This window comes from Drosophila melanogaster, chromosome 3R, assembly GCF_000001215.4.
Source record: "Drosophila melanogaster chromosome 3R".
Classification (NCBI taxonomy): domain Eukaryota; kingdom Metazoa; phylum Arthropoda; class Insecta; order Diptera; family Drosophilidae; genus Drosophila; species Drosophila melanogaster.
Window position 1 is genome coordinate 12,019,433 of NT_033777.3, and position 20,063 is coordinate 12,039,495.

Below are 20,063 nucleotides of genomic sequence, written 5' to 3' on the forward strand. Positions count from 1 at the left end.
GGCTGTGACGAAATTAAGCCAACAACTTGTTTCCATTCCAGCATCGTCCTTGTGATTTTTTTCCTTGACCCCGCGCACTGCTCCCCACACTTCTCCACACTCACTGTTAATGTTTCCAAATTTGCATTTCATGCGGCTCTTCGCTTCGTCCCCAACAGGACCATCATCATCAGGTCCGTGGAGCTCGTCGTCGCGTCGTCATTTCTTCGTATTGTCAAGTCACGTAGCCAATTTCCAGGCCGCGTAAAGTCAATATGCCCCAATCCCTTGTAGCCGAGTTGCCTTAAACTTCTCTTAAAGGGAAGGCCCTCATATTATACGTATGTATGTAAATATGCCTCTATACCTTAATTTCTTGAATAATTTAGAATACAGAATTAATTATCCTTCGAAAGATACTGTTTTGAAAGATACTGTTTTCTAAACTTTTCTAACAATGATAGTTAAATAGAATTACACTATGTAAACAGAAAATCATAGCATGAATATTGAAAATTTTTATTCAAAATTGACTTATGTTTAAGAACATGTTTGCTGAGCGGCTAATTAAGTAAAGCTTTTAATTTCTCTAACTTGCCACAAAGAGTGTGCAGTTGAGAAACATCAATTGCATGTCTGGCTTAGCAATTGGATATTTTTGAAAATCCGTTCGGCTAAACTTTTTTAATTACTTTCGCTTTCTCGAAAAGTTGCTGACGTCAGCCGGAGGCAATTTCCCCCGATGCCCAGCCCCCGAGACCATTGACAGTTGTCTAGGCATAAACCATTAGAAGCTAGCAAAAAAATAAAAGGAAACCAAAACAAAAACAGTCCCTCGGAGGAGCATATTACACGGCCTTTTAATTTGAAACCGTCTTGGAATGTGTTGACACAAGTACTCAGGCTAAATACGCTGGAGCCGGTCTTATTCAAAATGAATGAGATTAAACGCCTCCAACGGAAAGATCCCGCCAACGCCATCGCCATTGCTCCGTCCATCCACCTATCCGTCCTATGAACGGAGCCCAAGGGCATTCTCATCTCATTGTCATTGGTGGCACAGCATCCATGGTCATGCCACTCCATCCCCGAGTGCGATTGGCAGTGCCACCGAGTGCGTTTGGGTGCCCAGGTGGGAGGCAGGTGGGTGACAGGCGGGTCGAGGTGAGCGCACAAAGAAAACTGTCTTTATTTAATTAGTTAAGTGGCAGGAGCAATTATATATTATGTGATCAAAATACTTGACCTACTTACTCAACAACGATTTTAACTTCCTAAACGCAGCTATTTACATCTTGAGTTAGGAACGCATGGATGTGTGATGAAAACAAGTTATGCGTATATGAATTGAGTGTTCTCATTGAAAGTCGCAAGTTCAGCAGTATGATGAAGATGTAAGCACCTTGTCTGGAATTCAGCAATTTAATTCAGCCTAAAGTGAAATTTATGCAAATTATTTTATCTAATTTTATATGTATTTAATTAATTGATGTTATTAACAATTATTAATTAAGAAAGAATTAAAGCACGCATTTTGTTATAGATTCTCAATTATATTTAGATATTAATATCACAGAACTTACATTTATTTAATATGTTTTACTTATAAGTTTTGACTTCACTATAAAAATTCAAATTTTCGTTTCTAAAAACTGGGAACAATTCTTGCAGGTTCAAGCGGTTAACAGTGAACGGAAATGGGAATAGTCATGCGCACTCAGCAGTGGGAACAGCATGCAACAGTTTGTCGTCCCCGAAAATCCCCTCATATTTACCATTTTGGGAATGGAAATGTATGAACTGAAACGTAATACCACCGAATCCTCCGTTGCAAAAGCGAAATTTGAAACGAACTATTCTCAGTCGAAGGATGTTGGTTACATCATAAGACACTGGATAAGATAAGACCGAAGGAATTGTTAGGGGTAAGGCTAGGACCTAAACAATGTTACTTTTGTAACACCAAAGATTACGAAGATGTTTTCTTTATAAATATGTGTTTAATTGCAAACATATCATCGTTAAACATATGTTTATAATAAATGCAGCTTGAAATAAATTTAAATATTTGCTATCCTTGCTTACATTAGTCGCCGCATTTCATTGTTTTTCACTAGGTTATCCGCAGAAAAACAAACAGCAGTATACAAAGAATGCATTTTATTGAAAATATAAATTTCGACAATTTGAATAACATGAGACTTCAGTTTACAAATCGATGTTGAGTAATATTTTAATGTAAATCGAAATGATTTTAACCAATTTATAAAATTATTTCAGATGAGGTTTGTTATCAATGTTAGTTGTTTGGAAATTCAATTCATCTGAACGTGTAATTCCTGTTGTTTTGTTTCGTGGTTTTTTGATATTTCATATCCTTTTATTATTGATTACACACTTTCCTGCAATCAGATAAATTACATGGCAAGTGTTTAAGTGTCCTTCGAATGGAAAAAAAGTAATGACACAAATAGAAAACTTTTTCTACGGGTTGAGCAGAAATAAAAGTGAGCCACAACCTTTGCCCCCAAAAAGTTGGTTGCACTTTTGTTTGAATTTTCTTGGCTCTTTCACGCTCCCGTGGTCGCGAAAGTATTTTTTCCTTTTTTTTTTTTTATCATTCACAATGGCCTCTGTGTGACTTTTGTGAGAGGCTTTCTAGGGTTGAGTGGGTGGGTGTAGGATTACCCCGTTCTCCTGTGTCGGCAGATGCTTTAAAACTTTTGATGCTCCTCATACATATGCTACATGTGTACTTTTAAGAGCCTCCGGGTGAACTTTCTACTGTCTACGAAATTCGACGGTAAAAGGGTACGTTCGTCGAGAGGGGGATGGGGTGGCGCAGGATCTGCGGTCGAGGTCGTCCTTGGGGGTTGAACCTGACTGTCAAAGTTATAATGTGTGGCTGCCTAATTTGCTGTGAAAACTGATTTGCACATAATCAAAAAGGTTGTCTCCCCCGGAGCTCACAATTGAGGTTAAGGCTGTCACATGGACTTGTTATTAACCATCATTAAATTGTTTAATTATTCTCTATGGTCGCTTCTCTGCTTTTTGCTGGCGTTTGTCATGGATTTATAATGACAGCCTAGAGTTTACAAAAGCCGCATGACTTTGCATAATATCCATTTAATTAACAATTATTTTAAGTGAGTTCATTCAATCAACGATTCAAATAATTAGCACTGCACAAAGCCACCTTTGCTTTGGACTTTTCGGTTCATTGACATCCTCGAGTGCAATCTTAAATGCTGTAAAATCAATTAAAGAGTCAAATTTGAATTACGGATTAGCTCGATGTTGTTTGTTATGGACTAGGCTAATTGCATTTGACACCCGAGTCCAACCTCAAAAAACACGCCAACATATTTCAAGTTTTCATTAGATTAAAGCAAGTCATAAATAAAACAGAAACATTTGTTCGAATCTAAAATTTATTTATATTTTGGTGCGGCTTATCGGGTCTTGCTAAATTGGAACCTTGTGCTCAAATGCGCACACATACCCTCGGTGCTGGATAAATGTACAGTATAATTCGCTTAGCTGCCTCGAGTACTTTGCACAATGCCTCGATGCAGGTAACTTAAAAATGCAGCTAACTTAATTTTTTTTTTTTAAGGAAAAATAAAGAATTTATTTCTTTATAACAATGTTAAACATAAAAGGAACTGATAATTTCATTCTTAATGATAAGTAAGATCGACATATAAATTTAAGTGATGGTGAATTGATTAAAACACTTTTTAAAACTAACTTAAAAATAGTCAGTAATTTTTTTTTGCAATACAGCTGAGTTTATATGTAAATTAACAGCTTGTCTTCCATAGAATTCAAGTTTTGCAAAAACTCATCATTATTGTTTCGCATAAAAATGGACTTTAAAGCCTTAATTGCTGCAAACCCATCCTTAAAAGTAGGACGCTCAGTATCGTCCACATCTTCATCACTATGGCTTTCTTCGTTATCGCTGGTTTTTGCATCTTGAACTAAAGAGCGCACGATTTCATCATCATCTAATTGACCATGGCAAGCCTCATCTGCATCAACATTGGCATATTCATTCCAATTAATATTCGATACAATGTCAACTTCTACGCATTGTTTGTCTTTTTCAGCAATGGTGTCTTCATTTTCAAAACTGAACTTAAATCCAGCCTGAAAATAATAAATTCGTTATTTGAGATACATATCAATAATAATCCCATCTTACCTTTTTAAAACAATTCTGAATAGTTAACATTTTAACATTCTTCCATCCTTGGTTGACAAAATATAGAGCATCCAATAACGATAATGATTTTAAAAATTCCACAGTAGATTTACCACAATTAACAGCAATGAGCTGCTGTTTGACCAAAATACGCCTATACTCTAATTTGAATGAGTGGATAATACCTTGGTCCAGAGGTTGAAGTAGAGCCGTTGTGTTTGGTGGCATGAAGCACAATTTTATGTTTTCGAAGTCCTTGACAGTCGTGTGACTAGTTGCATTGTCGATGAAGAGTAAAATCTTTCGATTTTGCTTTTTCATTTCTTCGTCAAATCCTGTCATTATTTTTCGCCAGAGATCCTTAGTCATCCAGGCCTTCTTATTTGCATAGTACGGAATGGGCACATTAGCATTCTTGAAGCATCGTGGCGATTTAGATCTGCCGATTACAAAAGTTTTTTTGTATGTCCCAGTTGCATTGCATATAAACAGCAAAGTAAGTCTCACTCTCTGAGATTTCTGGCCATTTAATTGCTTTCCACAAGTAAAAAATGTCGCATTCGGCATTGCTTTATAAAAGAGTGCAGTTTCGTCAGCGTTAAAAATGTCTTCTGGGTTATAACCTTTAAGCAATCCTGGCAAAATATCATTTTTGTACTCATTTGCTGATACGGAATCATTTGTAGCAGTTTCGCCGTGTATTTTGCCATACTTTATATTGTGGCGCTTGCGCCAGCGCCAAAGCCAGCTGGCGTCAGGTTCAAAGGCGTCGTTAAATTTTTGGCAAAATTCTTTCGCTTTTGCTAATATGACGTGCCGGTCAAGAATTACGTTCTTTGATTCCTGCTGTCCGAACCAAATGTATAAGGCTTCTTCTACTAAGTCGTGCGCTCCTTTTCTTTGACGCTTTCTTTTTAAACCTGACGCGGCCACAGCTTCATGAATTTCATTTGTTTTTTGTAAAATGCGGTTGACTGTGGATCTGTCGCATTTGAACTTGGCACAAATTTCCTTTTTGTCCACTTTGTTGGTCACTAACTCGATTATTTGAAGCTTTTCCTTTAGTGTTAGTCCAACGACACGCTTTGTTTTACCCATTTTAATAACTTTGTGCCATAAGAAACAAAAACACAAAAATCACGATCAAAGCAAAAACAAAAACGGACATGCGCAGATACTGAAACGAGTTGGCATTCTTGCCATCTTTTAGATATGCAAAAATGATTCATAGATGGCGCAGCTAACTTTGATGATATTCATTGAAATTGGCAAAAAAAACAGCTGATATGATGCACTTAAGTTAAAAAGGCTGTTATCTGCGATGCAGCAAACGTATGAATTTTCGTACAAATTTTCTATTCACACAAAAAAATGGAAAAATAATGCAGATATCTTGCCGATGCAGCTAACTATCGATGCAGCTAAGCGAATTATACTGTAATTCAAATTCAATCAAATCTTAAATTCATATTCACCGATTGTTCGCTTGTTCGATTGGCACATTATGCGATCTGAATTTATACTGCGCAGATTTGCCGTTGATTTATGCAGTATTTACGGCATATGGCAGGATAAACTCGAAAGAAAATTAGTGAACAAATCCAAGGACCCCCAACGTAGATGTACTCTTTAAAAGCAAACGCGGCTGACCCCTGAATGTGTAATGAGGTCAAACCGTGGGCGGAATAAATCAGCGTTGGCCGAGTATCATAAATTTCGTAAGTGTGGCCAAAGAATCGCTGGTTATTGACCAGGCCATGTTATTAATATTTTCCATATCGCTTTTAATGCTTTGTTTGAGTTCTTGAAAAGTGAGATTCACAGCACAATGGCCTGCTGAGGATTGCAGCTGGCGCAAGGGCATCGAAATAAATCAAGAGGGCGGCTTCTGGACTCCTTGACTCCTCGAGTCCTTGTGACTCCCTAGAACGGGAATAAAAATCAGCGTCGACATGCAGGCCACATCCTTAGCGATGAAGATGGGGTTTTGGGTGTGTGGTCTCCGATGGCGTTGGCTTATGGGGCGTATGAGTAACCGCATGGGAATCCAACTCGGTGCGAGTCTCAATCAAACAAAGAGCCGTTGTTGTGCAGCTTGCTTAAATGGCCAAAATAAGAGGGGATCTGGCTCTCTTGATTGTCCAGGCTCGGTTAGAAGCTTTTTCCATCCTATGCTCCTTTCAACTCATCTATGTACAAACAATGCCATTGGAGGGCCAGGCTGGCTTAATGAGTGTAAGCCACAAAATCAACGAGTTAAATCGTGTAAAGAATGAAGTTGAACCCGGCGAACAGGCTGCATTACACTTTTCGAAATCGCAATTGAATTCTATGTATGTAGATCGATTTTTTTTTTAGGATATATAACAGCTTTACGGTTTCACCTTAGCTATCTGAATGAATGAATACAGAATATACATGGTACATTTTTTTGATATTCTGTATTTTAATTACGAATCCTTTCCCCTTTAGTTACCACATTTTTTATGCAATCAGACAGTCAGGTTCCTGCAGCGAGCACATAGATATCATCATTATTTTTGTTTAATTTAGCAAACTTACTTCTCTTTTCCGGCAGAAAGCAATCAAATTGTAGACAAAACCATGGTCAAACAATGTGGTTTTAGTCACGGGATATTCTTGCAGTGCAACGTATAGCCGAGCTGCATTTCGTCCTGTTTCCGTGCTGCACATTTATCAAATTCTAATATGCCTGCCCAGGCATTCGGTCCCACCAAGGACCCTACCCGACCTGACCCCCAAAACCGCCAGCTGTCGACGCTCAGTGAAATGGATGTGTGTTTGTGTGTGTGTGTGTGCCTTCCTGCTTACGAATGCCACATGGCGGAGGAAGTGGAGCCACTCTGGACATTGGACTTTGGTCGAAGCCACAAAGTATGCAGCAGAGGATCAAAAACATTGCTTCATCAATTTCAGCTCAGTTTGGCTCCAAACAATGTGGCAATGTTGCAAAGCAAACCCAAAGGGACAAATCAATGTGGGTAAATAATTTGCGAACGAGCCTCAATCAATGGGCCTGGTGATTGATTCGATAAATAAATTTGTAAGACAAGCGGCTGCAAATTGAATTCTAATTTGAGTCAAGAAGTTGCAAATATTGCATTCGATTGGATTGCATGCACTTGAATGTTTAATTATCACACACACGCACACACCCACACCTTTTAAATTGTTTGGTTATATTAAAGGCTCAAAAGGGTTGACATGACCAGAAACAGAAGCCTCAACTCGTTTGCGGTCTGCGGCTGGTGATTTACGACGACAGTCTGTCATAATGTCGCAGTGGCTTTGTTAATGCACCCAAATCGAATCGAATCGAATCAGATCGCATTGCACTGGAAATTGGCAGTTGGGCAGGAAAGAAAATCAATTTGTCAATAGCAATCAATGCGTTTTTAAAGCACTAAAGCGCATTGCAAAGCTGTTCAACTTTTAATTCCGATTGGATGGCGGGATGGGAGCAACAAATAAATCAAAGTCACCCGGGGGTCGCCGTCCCTTATATATATTTTTTTATTTTTCCCCTCTGGGTCGCCAGCTGCACCGAATGAATTAAAAGTGCCGGCCAACAAACATACAAGCAAGCACAAACACATAAACAAACAAACAATCCAACGAATCGCCGAACAAACATTCAATATAGTAAAAGTTTTCAGTTTTGCTACAGTTGCGGCCGTGATTTAAGTGCCACGCCTGCTGTGACACACCAGTTCGGAATATATACGATTCGGAATTCGAGTTCCATATCCCCAAATCGCAAATAAATTCATTAAATATAAATATATAAAAAACAAAACAAGAATTGAAATGTCGTTGCGACGGCGGCGGAAAATGGCATATAAATTTCAACTGGCAGCCATAATTTGAACAACAATCATTTAGACATAACGTATACACAAGTGCATTTTGTCTAAATTGCTTGCTTCAATTTCGATTTGAGTGTGCATTCAATTGAAATTAAATTCAATTGTTTTTTTATGGCCAATCCCATGCACTCTGACACTCACTCATTCAGCTCCAAACTCCAAACACCAACCGCCATCCTTCAAAACGGCCACCCATCCGTGAGATAAACAATACCCCATGCATTTTTAAAAATTGCTTGTATTTGAGATTAACGACATCCGCCGTATTTATAGGCAAAATGTTGATACGCTGCCAGGAACAACACTTGGCCAGCCACTTCTCCGGGGTCATTCCGGCCAAATGTACGGGCATGCATGTTTTGGGTCCGTATCCCGATCCGGATCGCGCTTACGCACAGTGGGCTCGCTATGGAAAAAAACAAATTTTCAAATTTTCATTCATGTATTCTTGGGATTCATCTTCAAGGTGTAGAAAATATTGTGTTGCTTATAATAGAGATATTTTAACGCCATAAGGATATTCTTATGTAGAATGTTTAAAAAGTAATAAAGTAACAATTTAGACATCTTAAAATAATAATTTAATATGGAATCATATTAAAATATTTATAAACTTTTATACCATGTTTAGGGCCACTGTGCGAACGTCTGAATATTTATTTGTTTTTGTGTTTCGTGCAGCGCGGCAACATAAAAAAGGAAACCGAAAAGGACTAGAGGCGAACCGGGAAAAAGTGAACAAATCGGGGCGGAACACATTTCATAAATCTTATCCGCGATTGAGCACAGCTCCGGCAGCCTTCGAATTTGTTTTCGATTTTTTTGGCCAGTGCTCCCCCTAGCCGGTTATTTTGTGGCCGATTTGTTTTTCGCCAATTGCCATTCGACGTGCTGCTCCACCGCTCCGGGTGATGGCGATGGTCACGAGTTGGCGGGAGCTACGACTCCGCCGGCTGGCATTCCGGCAGCATGGAGGCGGTCTGGAGTAGCTTCTGGTGCTTGTACGGACCGAAACGTGTGCGTGGGTCGGTGGTCCGGCCAAAGGAGATGAAGGCCTTGGGCTGCTTGGCTGGCTTGCAGGAGTCCTTTTGGGGCGGCGTCTCCACATCGGCTGGAGGTGGCGGTGGCTTCTCTTCCTGTTTCACCTTTATTGGGGGAGCACATTTCGTGCGGCCCGACCAGCGACGTTGGCTTTCGCAGATCACTTTCAGGGCACACACCATGGCGATTATCGAGGAAACCATCACTATGATCAATAGGATCAGTTGGCAGAGCGTCCAGGTGACCGGATTGCCTTCGTCCTCGTGCCACTCCTGATCTCGGCTATTCGTCACCTGGCGGGCAACCTCTTTGCGCAGCTTGTGGCAATCGTAGGCGGACATAAGATTAACTCGCGACTTGAACGGAGCGGGCAGCTCGTCCGACCACCATTTGTCCCAGAGCTCCGCCTCCTCCACGCCGGGCAGCAGGTGGGCGCAGTGGGCACACACCTCGTTCATCCACTCCTGGCATTCCTTGCTCTCCAGGTTCAGTCTGCACGCCGGATTCATTCTTATTACTCAGGTGAATATATATTGGGAAAGTACATATATTTTAATCTTTACATTTCATTTTTCCCTAGCTTGCTTTATTTCACTCGAAAAGAGAAGGAATTTCTGTAAATTAAATTAGTAATTTAATTAATTTCCAACAACTAATCATTGTGGGCTTTCAGTTTCTGATTGTTTTTTTCGATTGCGCCTAATCAAGTTGGACCACTTGATTCTGTATTTCCTTTTTGGACTACAGAAGGGTGATCCTGCCAAAGCCTGACTGGTAGATAGAATCGTTTCCTTGCTATCAGTTTTTGGTACAGATTCGGTGGCTCTTTGTGTTGATTCGCCCTCCGTTTCTAAGACTGGAGATATGGAAACAGCCGACTTTCCCCTTAAACTCATTAAATGACAGAAGTTCGCCTTAGGAATACCTTGATTGGAACCGGTGTACTTCAATGGATTACCATCCCAGTCAGCCAGTTCATCAAAGTAACTAACTTTTTGGCTTTTGCATTTTGGAGTTGAACCTCCTGGAAAGCGACGTACTTCCCTGCTCTTAAACGCAACCGGCTCGCTTTGCGAAAAGAGGCAGCTACGCGATATTAACCAAATCCAGAAGCCGATCAGGAAAAGCAACAAGGTCAGCATAAGGCACAGGATCATCGGACTAACCTCAAACTCATCTGGCCTCTCGGCTTCCAGCTCACGCTTCAGTTGCATGCATTCCTGGGAGGTGATCAGTTTATGTTCCGGTAGCTTGGATATGATCTCTTCTGCCTTCCATTTCGGCTCAGCTCCACCGCAAACTTGATTAAGGACTGACATTGTATTTGATGTATTAAGGAAATTTTAAATTGATAGGGCTCACAATGAAATTAAATTCATGACGCGTTATTTATGTGAAATTTTTTGATAAGCCCCGCTAAAGATTCTTTGCTCGAAAGATATTTTAGTCATTTTCATACAAAAGTTAAATTGTTAAATCGATATCTTAAAAGTAATAATTTTTGTCGGCCTTTGATACTTTTGGATCCTTTTCTGGCGGAGTCGATGTGGACTTTGGAGGCGGTATGGGCCGTTCCGGAATGGGTGGTAGAGTTGGGTGTGGAGGAATTGGAGGAAGTGTCGGGTGAGGCGGCACCGGGGGCAGTGAGGGATGATCAGGACGCGGAGGAATGGGAATGGATGAAGGCTTAGTAGGAGAACTCGAACGTGCTGGGGGCTTGGTCAGAAGTGGATAGGGTTCGATTGCATCATCGGTTCGATTGGATCTAGGCGACGGCTGACCACTTTGCGGGCGAACTCTTCGACTGCTAGTTGGTTGTTCACCATCCTGGGCAGATCGCGAGGGTCTGAAAAATGGTGGCCATAGCCACGAACGCGCCGGTTTGTTTTCTTCCACACTCTCAGTGGTTTTTCCAACTTCGGGTTTTTCAGTTGTGCTATCTGTTTGGGCATCATTAAAGAAATCAGGTGGTGTACCCGAGATGTAAACTTTTGGTGAAAATAAATGTAAATAATCGTAATCGTCATCGCTATCCCTCCGGTCATCATCATCTTGTGCTGCATCCGACGAATCCTTTCCATCCATAAAAGGTGCCATAATTTCCAAGGGTATGGGGAAAAGTACATTAACCCGACGTTCCGATGCCATGGAACAGAGAATCTGCAGATGCCTTAGCTAAGTTGGTTAGAAGGAGTCAGGACTGTGATGTTCAAAAACATGATTAGTGTAAGTCATTACTTGTAGGGTAATTTGGTTTTCCGACATAACATCTGAGCATTCTTTTAAAGCCTTCGAGGCTTTAGCCTCTCCTTCTGCCAAAATGATCTTGGCCCTGGCCTCCCTTGTCGCCTCCGCTTCGCTGGCCAATGATCGCTCCAGACTACTTGGCAAGGATATCTCCATCCTGAGGAAGGAGTACCAACATGTTCAGATCAGTTAAACATCTAGGATTAGCTTACAAGTCCACTCGTTCCACTCGCACGCCCCAACGTTCTGTGATCTTTGCAACTGCCTGCTGGATTTCCAGGGAAAGTTGCTGCCTGGATGCCAGAAGTTCGTGGAGTCCTTTCGAACCAACAATGTTTCGCAGGGTGACCTGTGAGATCCTTTCGGTGGCATCCCTGGCATCGTCCACCTTGATGATCGAGTTGATGGGATCGTAGATGCAGTAGAACACCACTGCGTTCACTGTAATCGACACCGAATCCTTGGTGAGCATCTCCTGCGGATCCACATTAACCACATCGGTGCGAATGTCCACCGTATTAAACGAATCGATGCAGGGAAGAAGAAAAACTAAACCTGGTCCTAAGCAACTCCTGAAAATAAAATTTAAATTATAGATCATACTTTTAAGGGTAGCGAATAGGTTTACCTAATACGACCCAATCGAAATATCACAAGTCGATGGAATTCGTAGGCTATAGTCAGACAACAACACAGCGAAAATGGAAGTAAAATCAACACTAAAATCCATGATACGAACACCGCTACTTTTTCAACGATATAATTGCTGTTATCTTCAAGGGAAAAAATTAAAGTAAATAAATCATATATATGCGGTTCCTTGAGGTCCTGCAATACTTACCATCTTCCGGGGTGGGTTCCACATTATCTTGCTTCTCTGTTTCGACTGCATATCGCTCCCTCATTACAAGAAATTTTTGGATGACAGTTAAAATATATCGATTTCATTGAATGTTTTTTCAAATGTAAGTTATTTCCGGTATTTAATCCACTCAATCCACTTATTGCACTTTTCCAGGTTTAAATAAATTCGAATTTAATCATTTGCATATTGCGCTCGCAGTGGCAACTGAAGAACTTAAATTTTATTTGAAATTTTTGAAATTACATTTTTCCTGCAAGCTCCTCGAGTGGCTAACTTTTTTCGGCAGCAAAAACAGAATGGTGAGTTACAAATAAAAATTGTCCACAAAATAAAATAGAAGGCAGAAACTTTATCGCAGAGCGAAGCTGGCCAAAGTTCATAGGGCAAAAGGAGGAAAACTTTTGTTTTCTCGCCTTCTTTGCTGTATGTTCCTTTTTTCATTTTCATGAAGCGACAAACAAATGGAAACTGACTGGACCTGGCTTTAATACTGCACAATGGTTTGTGGAGCGGGGTAATAACTTCGAAATGACTTTTGTTGCTTCCTTGTGGCAGTCTGTAAGTTGCCACTCTTTTTTTATACAACTCTTATACATTTTTGTTTTTTTTTTTTGCCTTTCCGTGACCACATGTGCCAGGCTGAAAGAAAGTTTTCCTTCTCTCACCAGATTCATGGCCCAAACGCCATCATAAAGTAATTTATGTGATTTGACCATTCTTCTGGTGACCACCCCAGTCCGGCCATCCAGATCTGAACCTCCTGCTACAATATATCTGATTGCAAGTGCAGCGACATATGGTCAAGTCCGAGTTTGAGTCCGAGCCCGAGTCCGGATCCAACTCGAAGTCCAGCCAATTATCCTGGCGCGTCACATAGAAAATTACTCTATTATATTTCGCTCTGATGATGGATAAAGTTATTAGTCCCCAAGGGGGCAAGTGTGTCGGCTGTGGGTTGTGTGTTCTGCGATGAACTGCGAAACAAAGAGCAAATGAATGTCCTGACCCGCTCTGATAAACTAATCCATCATTGTCAGATGTCAGTTGTCGGGACGGGAAATGGGGCTTCCTCGCATGGAACGTACGTACGTTTGTACATACGTGGCCAGGTAGGTGGGTAAAAACGAGCGAACTGCGGAGGAAAACAATACGAGATCCACCTGTTGCCTGATGGAAGGTGGCAAATTAATGGCTTTTCAGTGCAGTCTCAGATACCGATGCAATTGCCTCAATCATCGCCGATAAGTGTGTTGGCGTGTGAATTGAGCACCGATGGGTTGAACGATGCATGCGAAAAGGTATTTATCAGTGCCCGGGTTTTTACGTAACATAGTGACACCCAGTTGCAATTTAAGCACAAATGGGTGTGCAGCTTAAGAGGGACATCAGTATCCTTGCATTGAATCAGCATTCCATTTATTAATATTTCAAAAACTACAGCCCATATATGACGAAAAGTGGGCGTGTTAACTTAAATCTAAAATGATTTAGTTCAGTCTAAACTTTCAACATATGCATACATCAATCAAAATTTTAAGTAATTTTTTTTAGACTATTTATTATTTTATTTTTCGCGATACCAACTAAATTGTTGAAGTAAACCATGCTGGATAAGCCAGCCCCAGTGGGGGCCTCATGGTACACCAATCTGTCCGACTTCCAGGTGCAGGCCGTCGAGGCACTGGCCTTCTCGATTCGGGATGACAATGCGGAGGGTACTGTGTACCGCACCCAGTTCTGTCTCAGTCGCTTGGGAGTCACGCCCATGGTAAAGACCCGGATGTTGCGGAAGCTAATTGGGATTTGTCGCGGCAGCGACTTGGCATTCCTTTACTTTCTGATGGAGGCCTGCTATAAGGGCACAGGATCTGCGTACAGTGAACGGATCCTGATGTCCGCCATCACCTTTTTGGATCTGGAGATGACCATGAGGGAACTGGACAAAATACTGCCGCCGGGAGTGGAACGGCTGAATAAGAAAGAGTCGATAGCTCCGCCAGTGGATTATCGCTCCATGTCGTTGCCAACACCTTTACCGACCAAACGGGAATCGGATCTCCGAAAGGTCCGCTCGCCCTACTTTACCCCGTTGCCCAAACCAAAGCTACCCAAGGGTGGCGAGAAGTTCACTGCCAAGAGACCCTGCCTCGTGGTCTCCTTTCCATTCTGGCCCGCTGGCGAGAGGCCCAACTACAAGGTGAACGAGGAGAACCGCTGGTTCGCCGCTTACAGGTTCCAGCCGGTGAAGCGGATGCTCTTCAAGATGGTCGGCGACATCATGACCGACTACTGGACAAAGATAGATGGTACTCAACCGGCGGAGAACGAAGCGATGCCCATGTGCGAGTTCCACAAGGAGGCACTGCGGCAGGAGCAGCTGGTGAAGGATGCAGCTGTGGTCAAGGCCCACAAACAGTGCTTGGCTCTCGTGGATATCACTTCACGGCAGGATGCCCTCCTTAAGAAACGTATCGTGGCCCAGTTGGAAAGGGACATTGAGGAGGTCACGCTGCGTTGGAAACGACTTCGTGAGCGCCACCATACGGATGTCATGTTGTTGGAGGATCACGATCAGATGTGTTCGGTGGGCAAAGTGCCTACGGCTGTGCAGGATATCAGGATAAAGTACCTATCCCAGGAAGCGGACATCGGGCGTCTGAGTGCCAAACCCACCTTGGGTATCCATGTGATCACCGGCAGGGGTAACGTGAGTCGGTTAAGTAAAGTGCGGGTCTCGGATCCCGATGATGACATCCCATGCCCCACGGTACCCGTGGAGCAAAAGCTGGCCAAATGTCCACCCCCTATACTGGGACACATCAAACGTCCGCGGAAGGTGTCCATCACAAAATCCAAATTCGGCGACGATAAGCAGTCTTCCTGCAAGAAACCATCGAAGCCAGGACGCTTTTTTGAAGCTCCTCACCAGCACAGTCCCTTTGTGTTCAAATACCATGCGGTTGCACCGCAGGATCAAAATCCAGATACCAAGGATGTGATTCGTGCCCAGGCCATTCGCACCTTAAAGGAGCAAAGTTGCCCCTCAAGCGAGGATAACTACAACGGACGGATCAATCCCCGAGACCAGGTGGTGGCGGCCATCGTTGAGTGCGCCCAAAACATGTGGTTTGGCTCCCTGGAGGCTCATCAACGGCGCCTGTCATCTGGCCAATCCGAAAGACCAACGACTATTGAAGTGCCAGCCAAAAATGAGCCGGAAGAAATCTGCAAAACAAATGATGCCCTAGATTGGACAAAGACAATCAAGAAGTTCGACCCCAACAACCAACATTTAATGGAGCGCCTGCTGCGGGATGGATTTTCCGTACTGAGGCAGGATCCACGCTGCGTCTTCGCCGCTTTTCCCGACTCGCACAAATCCTTTGTGATGGTCGAGTGGATTAAGCGTCGATATGGGAAGACCTACTGCCACGAAGAGATTGTTGATACGATTGAAAAGGGACTGGCCACATTTGTGCATGTTGAGAACCAACTAAACGAAGCACCCAGCGCCAAGCGCGAAGGATTCTCGGCAAAGGACACTTTTGACGACTTTAAACGTCTGGAGGCGTTGTGCAAGAAATTAAAAACCGAATACCGAATGCCGCTCAACGACAAGATCCTGACCCTGACAAGAATCTGCTGGAGTGCCCTGAGTCCCCACTTGGCCAGAAGCTCATCCATGCTCAAAACCTTCTTCGCCTATCTGCCAGTTCGATACGCAGACATGCTGAAATAGGATGAAGATCATTATTTGGATTACAAACTAATTGTTGCTAAATTGTTTGTTGTTAAATTGTTTGTAGTGTTTAGTTTTAATGTTTATTGATATTGCATATGATATAATCGTATATGTTTACCCCGAAGGATTGAAGGTTTTTTTTTTATTTCGACATATTTAATTGAATAGGAATGGAATATGTATTCGCTTTTAAAGTAAGAAGATATTCTATTTAATCAATTTCAATTAAATTGGAAAATGAGAGAAGTAAACTATTTACAGTACAGATTTTAGATAATAGTGTAAATATAAATTAGCCCCGCTGCCTTCTAAGAAGAACTATTCAAACTAAACATATTCAATATAAGCGAGAAAATTTAATTAATGACCGGCATACAAATAAGTGGATAGCGTGCCGTGGCATGGCATGTCCTTCAGAATCCCCGCAAAATTCATTGAAATTACCAAGCGTGAAATGAGCAGCTGTCACAGCGGCACAAAGGACACCCTGAACAAGGCGACTTGAGTCGACTCCTGTCCGACATGCAAAGCCCACGATGAAGGCGTAGAAGAACGATATTCCGATATTCACACTCGCCGATTCTGGTTTTTCGATTAATTCCACTATTTGTGAAATAAGAATCCTAGCTTAGTTCTGCCACAAGTTGCTGCCAAAGTGATAGGATTTCATATAATAAGAACCTTAAGCATGATAGATGCAATAATAAATATTAGTAAGAGGGCGGTTTATTGTTCATTCACCAAATTGTTTTGTTTAATTTTGAAATCAAAAACGTGACTTTGTGGCTACATCAGTTTATTTAGTTAAAATTAAAGAGCTAATGCTAATGAGACCCTCTCGAAAGAATCAATAGTTAGCTCCATTAAAGGTGTAAACTTTTTAGAAGTTTGGTCCAAAATTTTCGAAGAGAAATCCGGAACGACCGCTTGTAGCTGTGACAAGACGAAGCGGAGTCGAAAGCATCCTGAGATCTAGACAGAAGGCGAATGGCAATTTGAAATTTCATTCAATTTGTCTCAATGCAGCAGACACTTTTTCCCACTTTCGGTTTCTTTTTTGGGATCCATTGTTTGGCGCTGGAAATGAATGGTGCGAAAGGAGAAATTTGCCATGGAAATCAGCACAGATGACTTGGCAACGATGGTGTTTGGAGGAAAGTGTGAGAAGTTGCAGAAATCCTAGAAAAGGACATTCAATGAGCGTGCAGCACTTGCGGCCACCAATGTTTCGACTGAATTCAATAATGCCCCAACTGTTTTGGCTAGCTGTTTAAGCTATAAATTATTGTTGCCAAGAAACGGAGCTGTTAATTCCCACAATCAGCGTGCAGCATTGTTGGTCCCAGTATAAATCTAGTCCAGCGATAATTCCACGTCAGCACACGAGCATACGTATTTCTTTAGCCGGAAATGTCCGGACGGCGACTTCAAGGAGCCAAAAGCAACAAGCGTCTAAAAGATAAAATCCCTTTTTTTTTCATCCGTTACTCGTGCGGATTTGTGCGCTTACTAAAGTGCAGGAAAGTCCAAATGCCGTGACATCAGCAGCATGGTGTGGGTATCCAGACATGGTGGGGAGGGGCTGGGGAAATACGTAAATTTTCCAAGTGGGTAAAAATGTGAAAATGTGTTGGTATTAACAATGCCAAAGCTGAGCTTAGATAAAATGGCAATGCAAAGAGAATAAGGACGACGGAAGAAAGGCATTGGCAGTGTCGCAGGATAAGGATGTGCAGGTGACCAGTAAGTCGGTCTGGTTAGGTCATTTAATACCGCCAGGTCCAACTGGGTGTGGATATAGAAACATTCACTTAGCATATGGATGCTTTCAATCACTGAGCTTTTGTGGAAACTCTGTTCAAAATAAACAAAAAAGCAAACACTTTATACAAATTTGAATAGCTTTAGAACTTGCTGTTCTACAGTTAAAGTTACATAAGGCAATTCTTTATTAAATAAAAAATACATTTTTTAAAGCACATATTGTAGGCTAGATATATATCCATTGAATTTGACATACCATTTTACTATCTAGACTGTTTTCCCAGAAATTCCACTACCACGCTGAGCCGATTTTGCGCTACTTACGCTTCTTATCCTTCTTTGTAAGTAACGCTCCACGTAAGTCCTGGGTTCTTAGAAAGCTTTTGTTGAACACTGAGCCACACATGTTTGGCAAAATGTTTTTCCTTGTCAGCAAAATCCTGGCCTTGACTTAATTTATGCTCGGCAAAAGGTTGCTGATATGCATAAACATGTGTTGGGTGCTCAACTGAGGCGTATAAATGTCTTGCTAATGACACTCATCCAAACGTACATCCATCCACACACACTCACAAGACACCCACAAAAGAAGGGCCAATTGTTATTTAAATTGCGTGTTGACTTTGCTTAAAAGTCAAACATTCGGCATGGCCAAATTCCGGAAAAGGCCAGGGCAGCTGGCTAAACGAAGCCGCTGAAGATGAAATTTATGCGATACGGCAACGAATCTGGGGTATTCACATAAAAGAGCGGGGGCTCAATAGACAATCGACATGGAAAACTCAGCCAGAGAACCAATAACGAGCACATTTAGTCTGTATTTTTTCCGCCAACTTTTTTTTTTTTTGGGCCATACGAGTGTGATCCTGTTTCGCGTATTCCCATTCATGTCTTCCACTTCATTCATTCTTAAGCTCCAGGGGGCTTCAATTCGCCCTTTTTTTTTTTGGTTTTCGGTGTTCCTGCGGTCACACACTCCAAATGCATTTTCAGCTGCATGTGACTGGGACGATGGGTTGCCAAAATGGGCTGGTGGCTAGTGGATATGAGGTCAAAGACCCTTATACCCTGGCTGAGAGCTATCTCAATTTGTTTTGGAGTGGCGAGTGTTTTCGTGTTTATACTTGAGAACCACACAGCTCTTAACTTTACTATAAAAAGGAACTGAATTTATATACTGTGAATTTTAAAAGTTTGAAAGGCTTAAATTACATGCTTATATTAAAAAACATTTCTATTGGGTTATTTTTATTTCATAAAATTTGGTTGAAAACATAGCTTAAGTAGAGAAGCTAGGACATTTTTAAATAGATCTGACATCAATAAATTATATAGCTACCCATCAATTCATAATTTACCTTTTATTTTTTAAGATTTGTTCAAAATTTTATAGGGATAACATAGTGCATTAGATCGTCGCTTTCAAATGGGATTCCCTAACCATATCCTGCCCATCTGCTTATTTTGGCCTAGTTATTACCATCCGCTAGTGCTGTTGACTCTAACTTCATTTGGGACTCGTTTTCATTAGAACGTGGCCAGACGGAGGGCAAAAGCCGAGTGGCCCACCAGCCCCACCAAAATCCGGGGCTGAACCAGTCAATTTGTAGGCTTTAAGCTGGCGCAGCTCACTGAAAAACAAACATCAAGTATTCAACTAATGGTGCTCTAATTATTTCGTTATTCACCCTCCTCCTAATGAAAAAAAAAGTGCGCAATGAAATCGGAAATTGTTTTTTTCTTAATTAGATTTTTCAGAGCGAAATCGTTAAATCGTTGTTCATGTTAATTTGGAAATTTCCCCAAAAACCGACCGACCGACAGCCAACCACCCACTTTTCCCACCACCCAAGGCCGCGGAAAACCGTCGATGGGAATAAAATAAACCAATTTCCTATCGTCGCATTGCCGAAGGCTTCCGGTTGGGCGGGCGGATACGGAACCGAATCCGGAGTTGACCGCAGACGCGGATGTGTGTGTCGAAATTTGGCATGAAAGTGGAAACGAAAACGAAAACTTTTCCACCGCACCCACCCCCTGCCGCCCTTGGTTACCCCAACCGAAAGTTGTGTAAATGTGGGTATTTGAGCCCGGGAAAGCATAAATATCGGCATAGTCCAAATGTCACGCTTCCGCACCCCGAAAACCAAGCTGGCAAATTGAAATAGAAACAATTTCGAGCGGTTTTTTGGCCGCTGCATTTCCACACGAGCACACGAGTATTTGTGCGCTGCACGTTTTAACCCAATTTTTGGTGCTCGCCCAGCCTCGTGGCTTTTAATTGAGCTCCCACCGTCAGTCACATCTAATTATAATTGCCCACGATGG

General features: G+C 41.9%; 4 protein-coding genes across 5 annotated transcripts, besides 1 other annotated feature; 1 reads left to right on the forward strand and 3 right to left on the reverse strand.

Annotated features, from left to right (window-relative positions):
• Positions 1-3,505: 3,505 nt before the first annotated feature.
• Positions 3,506-5,627: a mobile genetic element.
• Positions 5,628-8,303: 2,676 nt separating this feature from the next.
• Positions 8,304-12,325, reverse strand: CG31358 (uncharacterized protein). 2 transcript variants are annotated; one of them, NM_001300363.1, is made up of 6 exons: positions 12,206-12,325; positions 11,993-12,137; positions 11,577-11,936; positions 11,356-11,521; positions 10,284-11,292; positions 8,304-8,482 (listed from the first exon to the last, which is right to left on the reverse strand). In NM_001300363.1, the coding sequence occupies exons 1-5, from the start codon at positions 12,267-12,269 to the stop codon at positions 10,603-10,605; spliced, it is 1,425 nt and encodes a 474-aa protein (NP_001287292.1). In that variant the 5' UTR covers positions 12,270-12,325; the 3' UTR covers positions 8,304-8,482; positions 10,284-10,602. The 2 variants fall into 2 exon arrangements, with proteins under 2 accessions (NP_001287292.1, NP_650147.1); NM_141890.3 differs by lacking the exon at positions 8,304-8,482 and having other exon boundaries at positions 8,638-11,292.
• On the reverse strand, positions 8,638-12,325 carry CG42504 (uncharacterized protein). Its single transcript, NM_001170123.1, has 5 exons — positions 12,206-12,325; positions 11,993-12,137; positions 11,577-11,936; positions 11,356-11,521; positions 8,638-11,292 (listed from the first exon to the last, which is right to left on the reverse strand). The coding sequence occupies exon 5, from the start codon at positions 10,434-10,436 to the stop codon at positions 9,774-9,776; it is 663 nt and encodes a 220-aa protein (NP_001163594.1). The 5' UTR covers positions 10,437-11,292; positions 11,356-11,521; positions 11,577-11,936; positions 11,993-12,137; positions 12,206-12,325; the 3' UTR covers positions 8,638-9,773.
• On the reverse strand, positions 8,638-12,325 carry CG42505 (uncharacterized protein). Its single transcript, NM_001170122.1, has 5 exons — positions 12,206-12,325; positions 11,993-12,137; positions 11,577-11,936; positions 11,356-11,521; positions 8,638-11,292 (listed from the first exon to the last, which is right to left on the reverse strand). Exon 5 carries the CDS (start codon positions 9,624-9,626, stop codon positions 9,015-9,017), a length of 612 nt encoding a protein of 203 aa, NP_001163593.1. The 5' UTR covers positions 9,627-11,292; positions 11,356-11,521; positions 11,577-11,936; positions 11,993-12,137; positions 12,206-12,325; the 3' UTR covers positions 8,638-9,014.
• A 1,384-nt stretch (positions 12,326-13,709) lies between these two features.
• ssp5 (short spindle 5) lies at positions 13,710-16,093 on the forward strand. Its single transcript, NM_141892.3, has one exon. The coding sequence runs from the start codon at positions 13,833-13,835 to the stop codon at positions 15,966-15,968; it is 2,136 nt and encodes a 711-aa protein (NP_650149.1). The 5' UTR covers positions 13,710-13,832; the 3' UTR covers positions 15,969-16,093.
• The last annotated feature ends 3,970 nt before the right edge of the window (positions 16,094-20,063 follow it).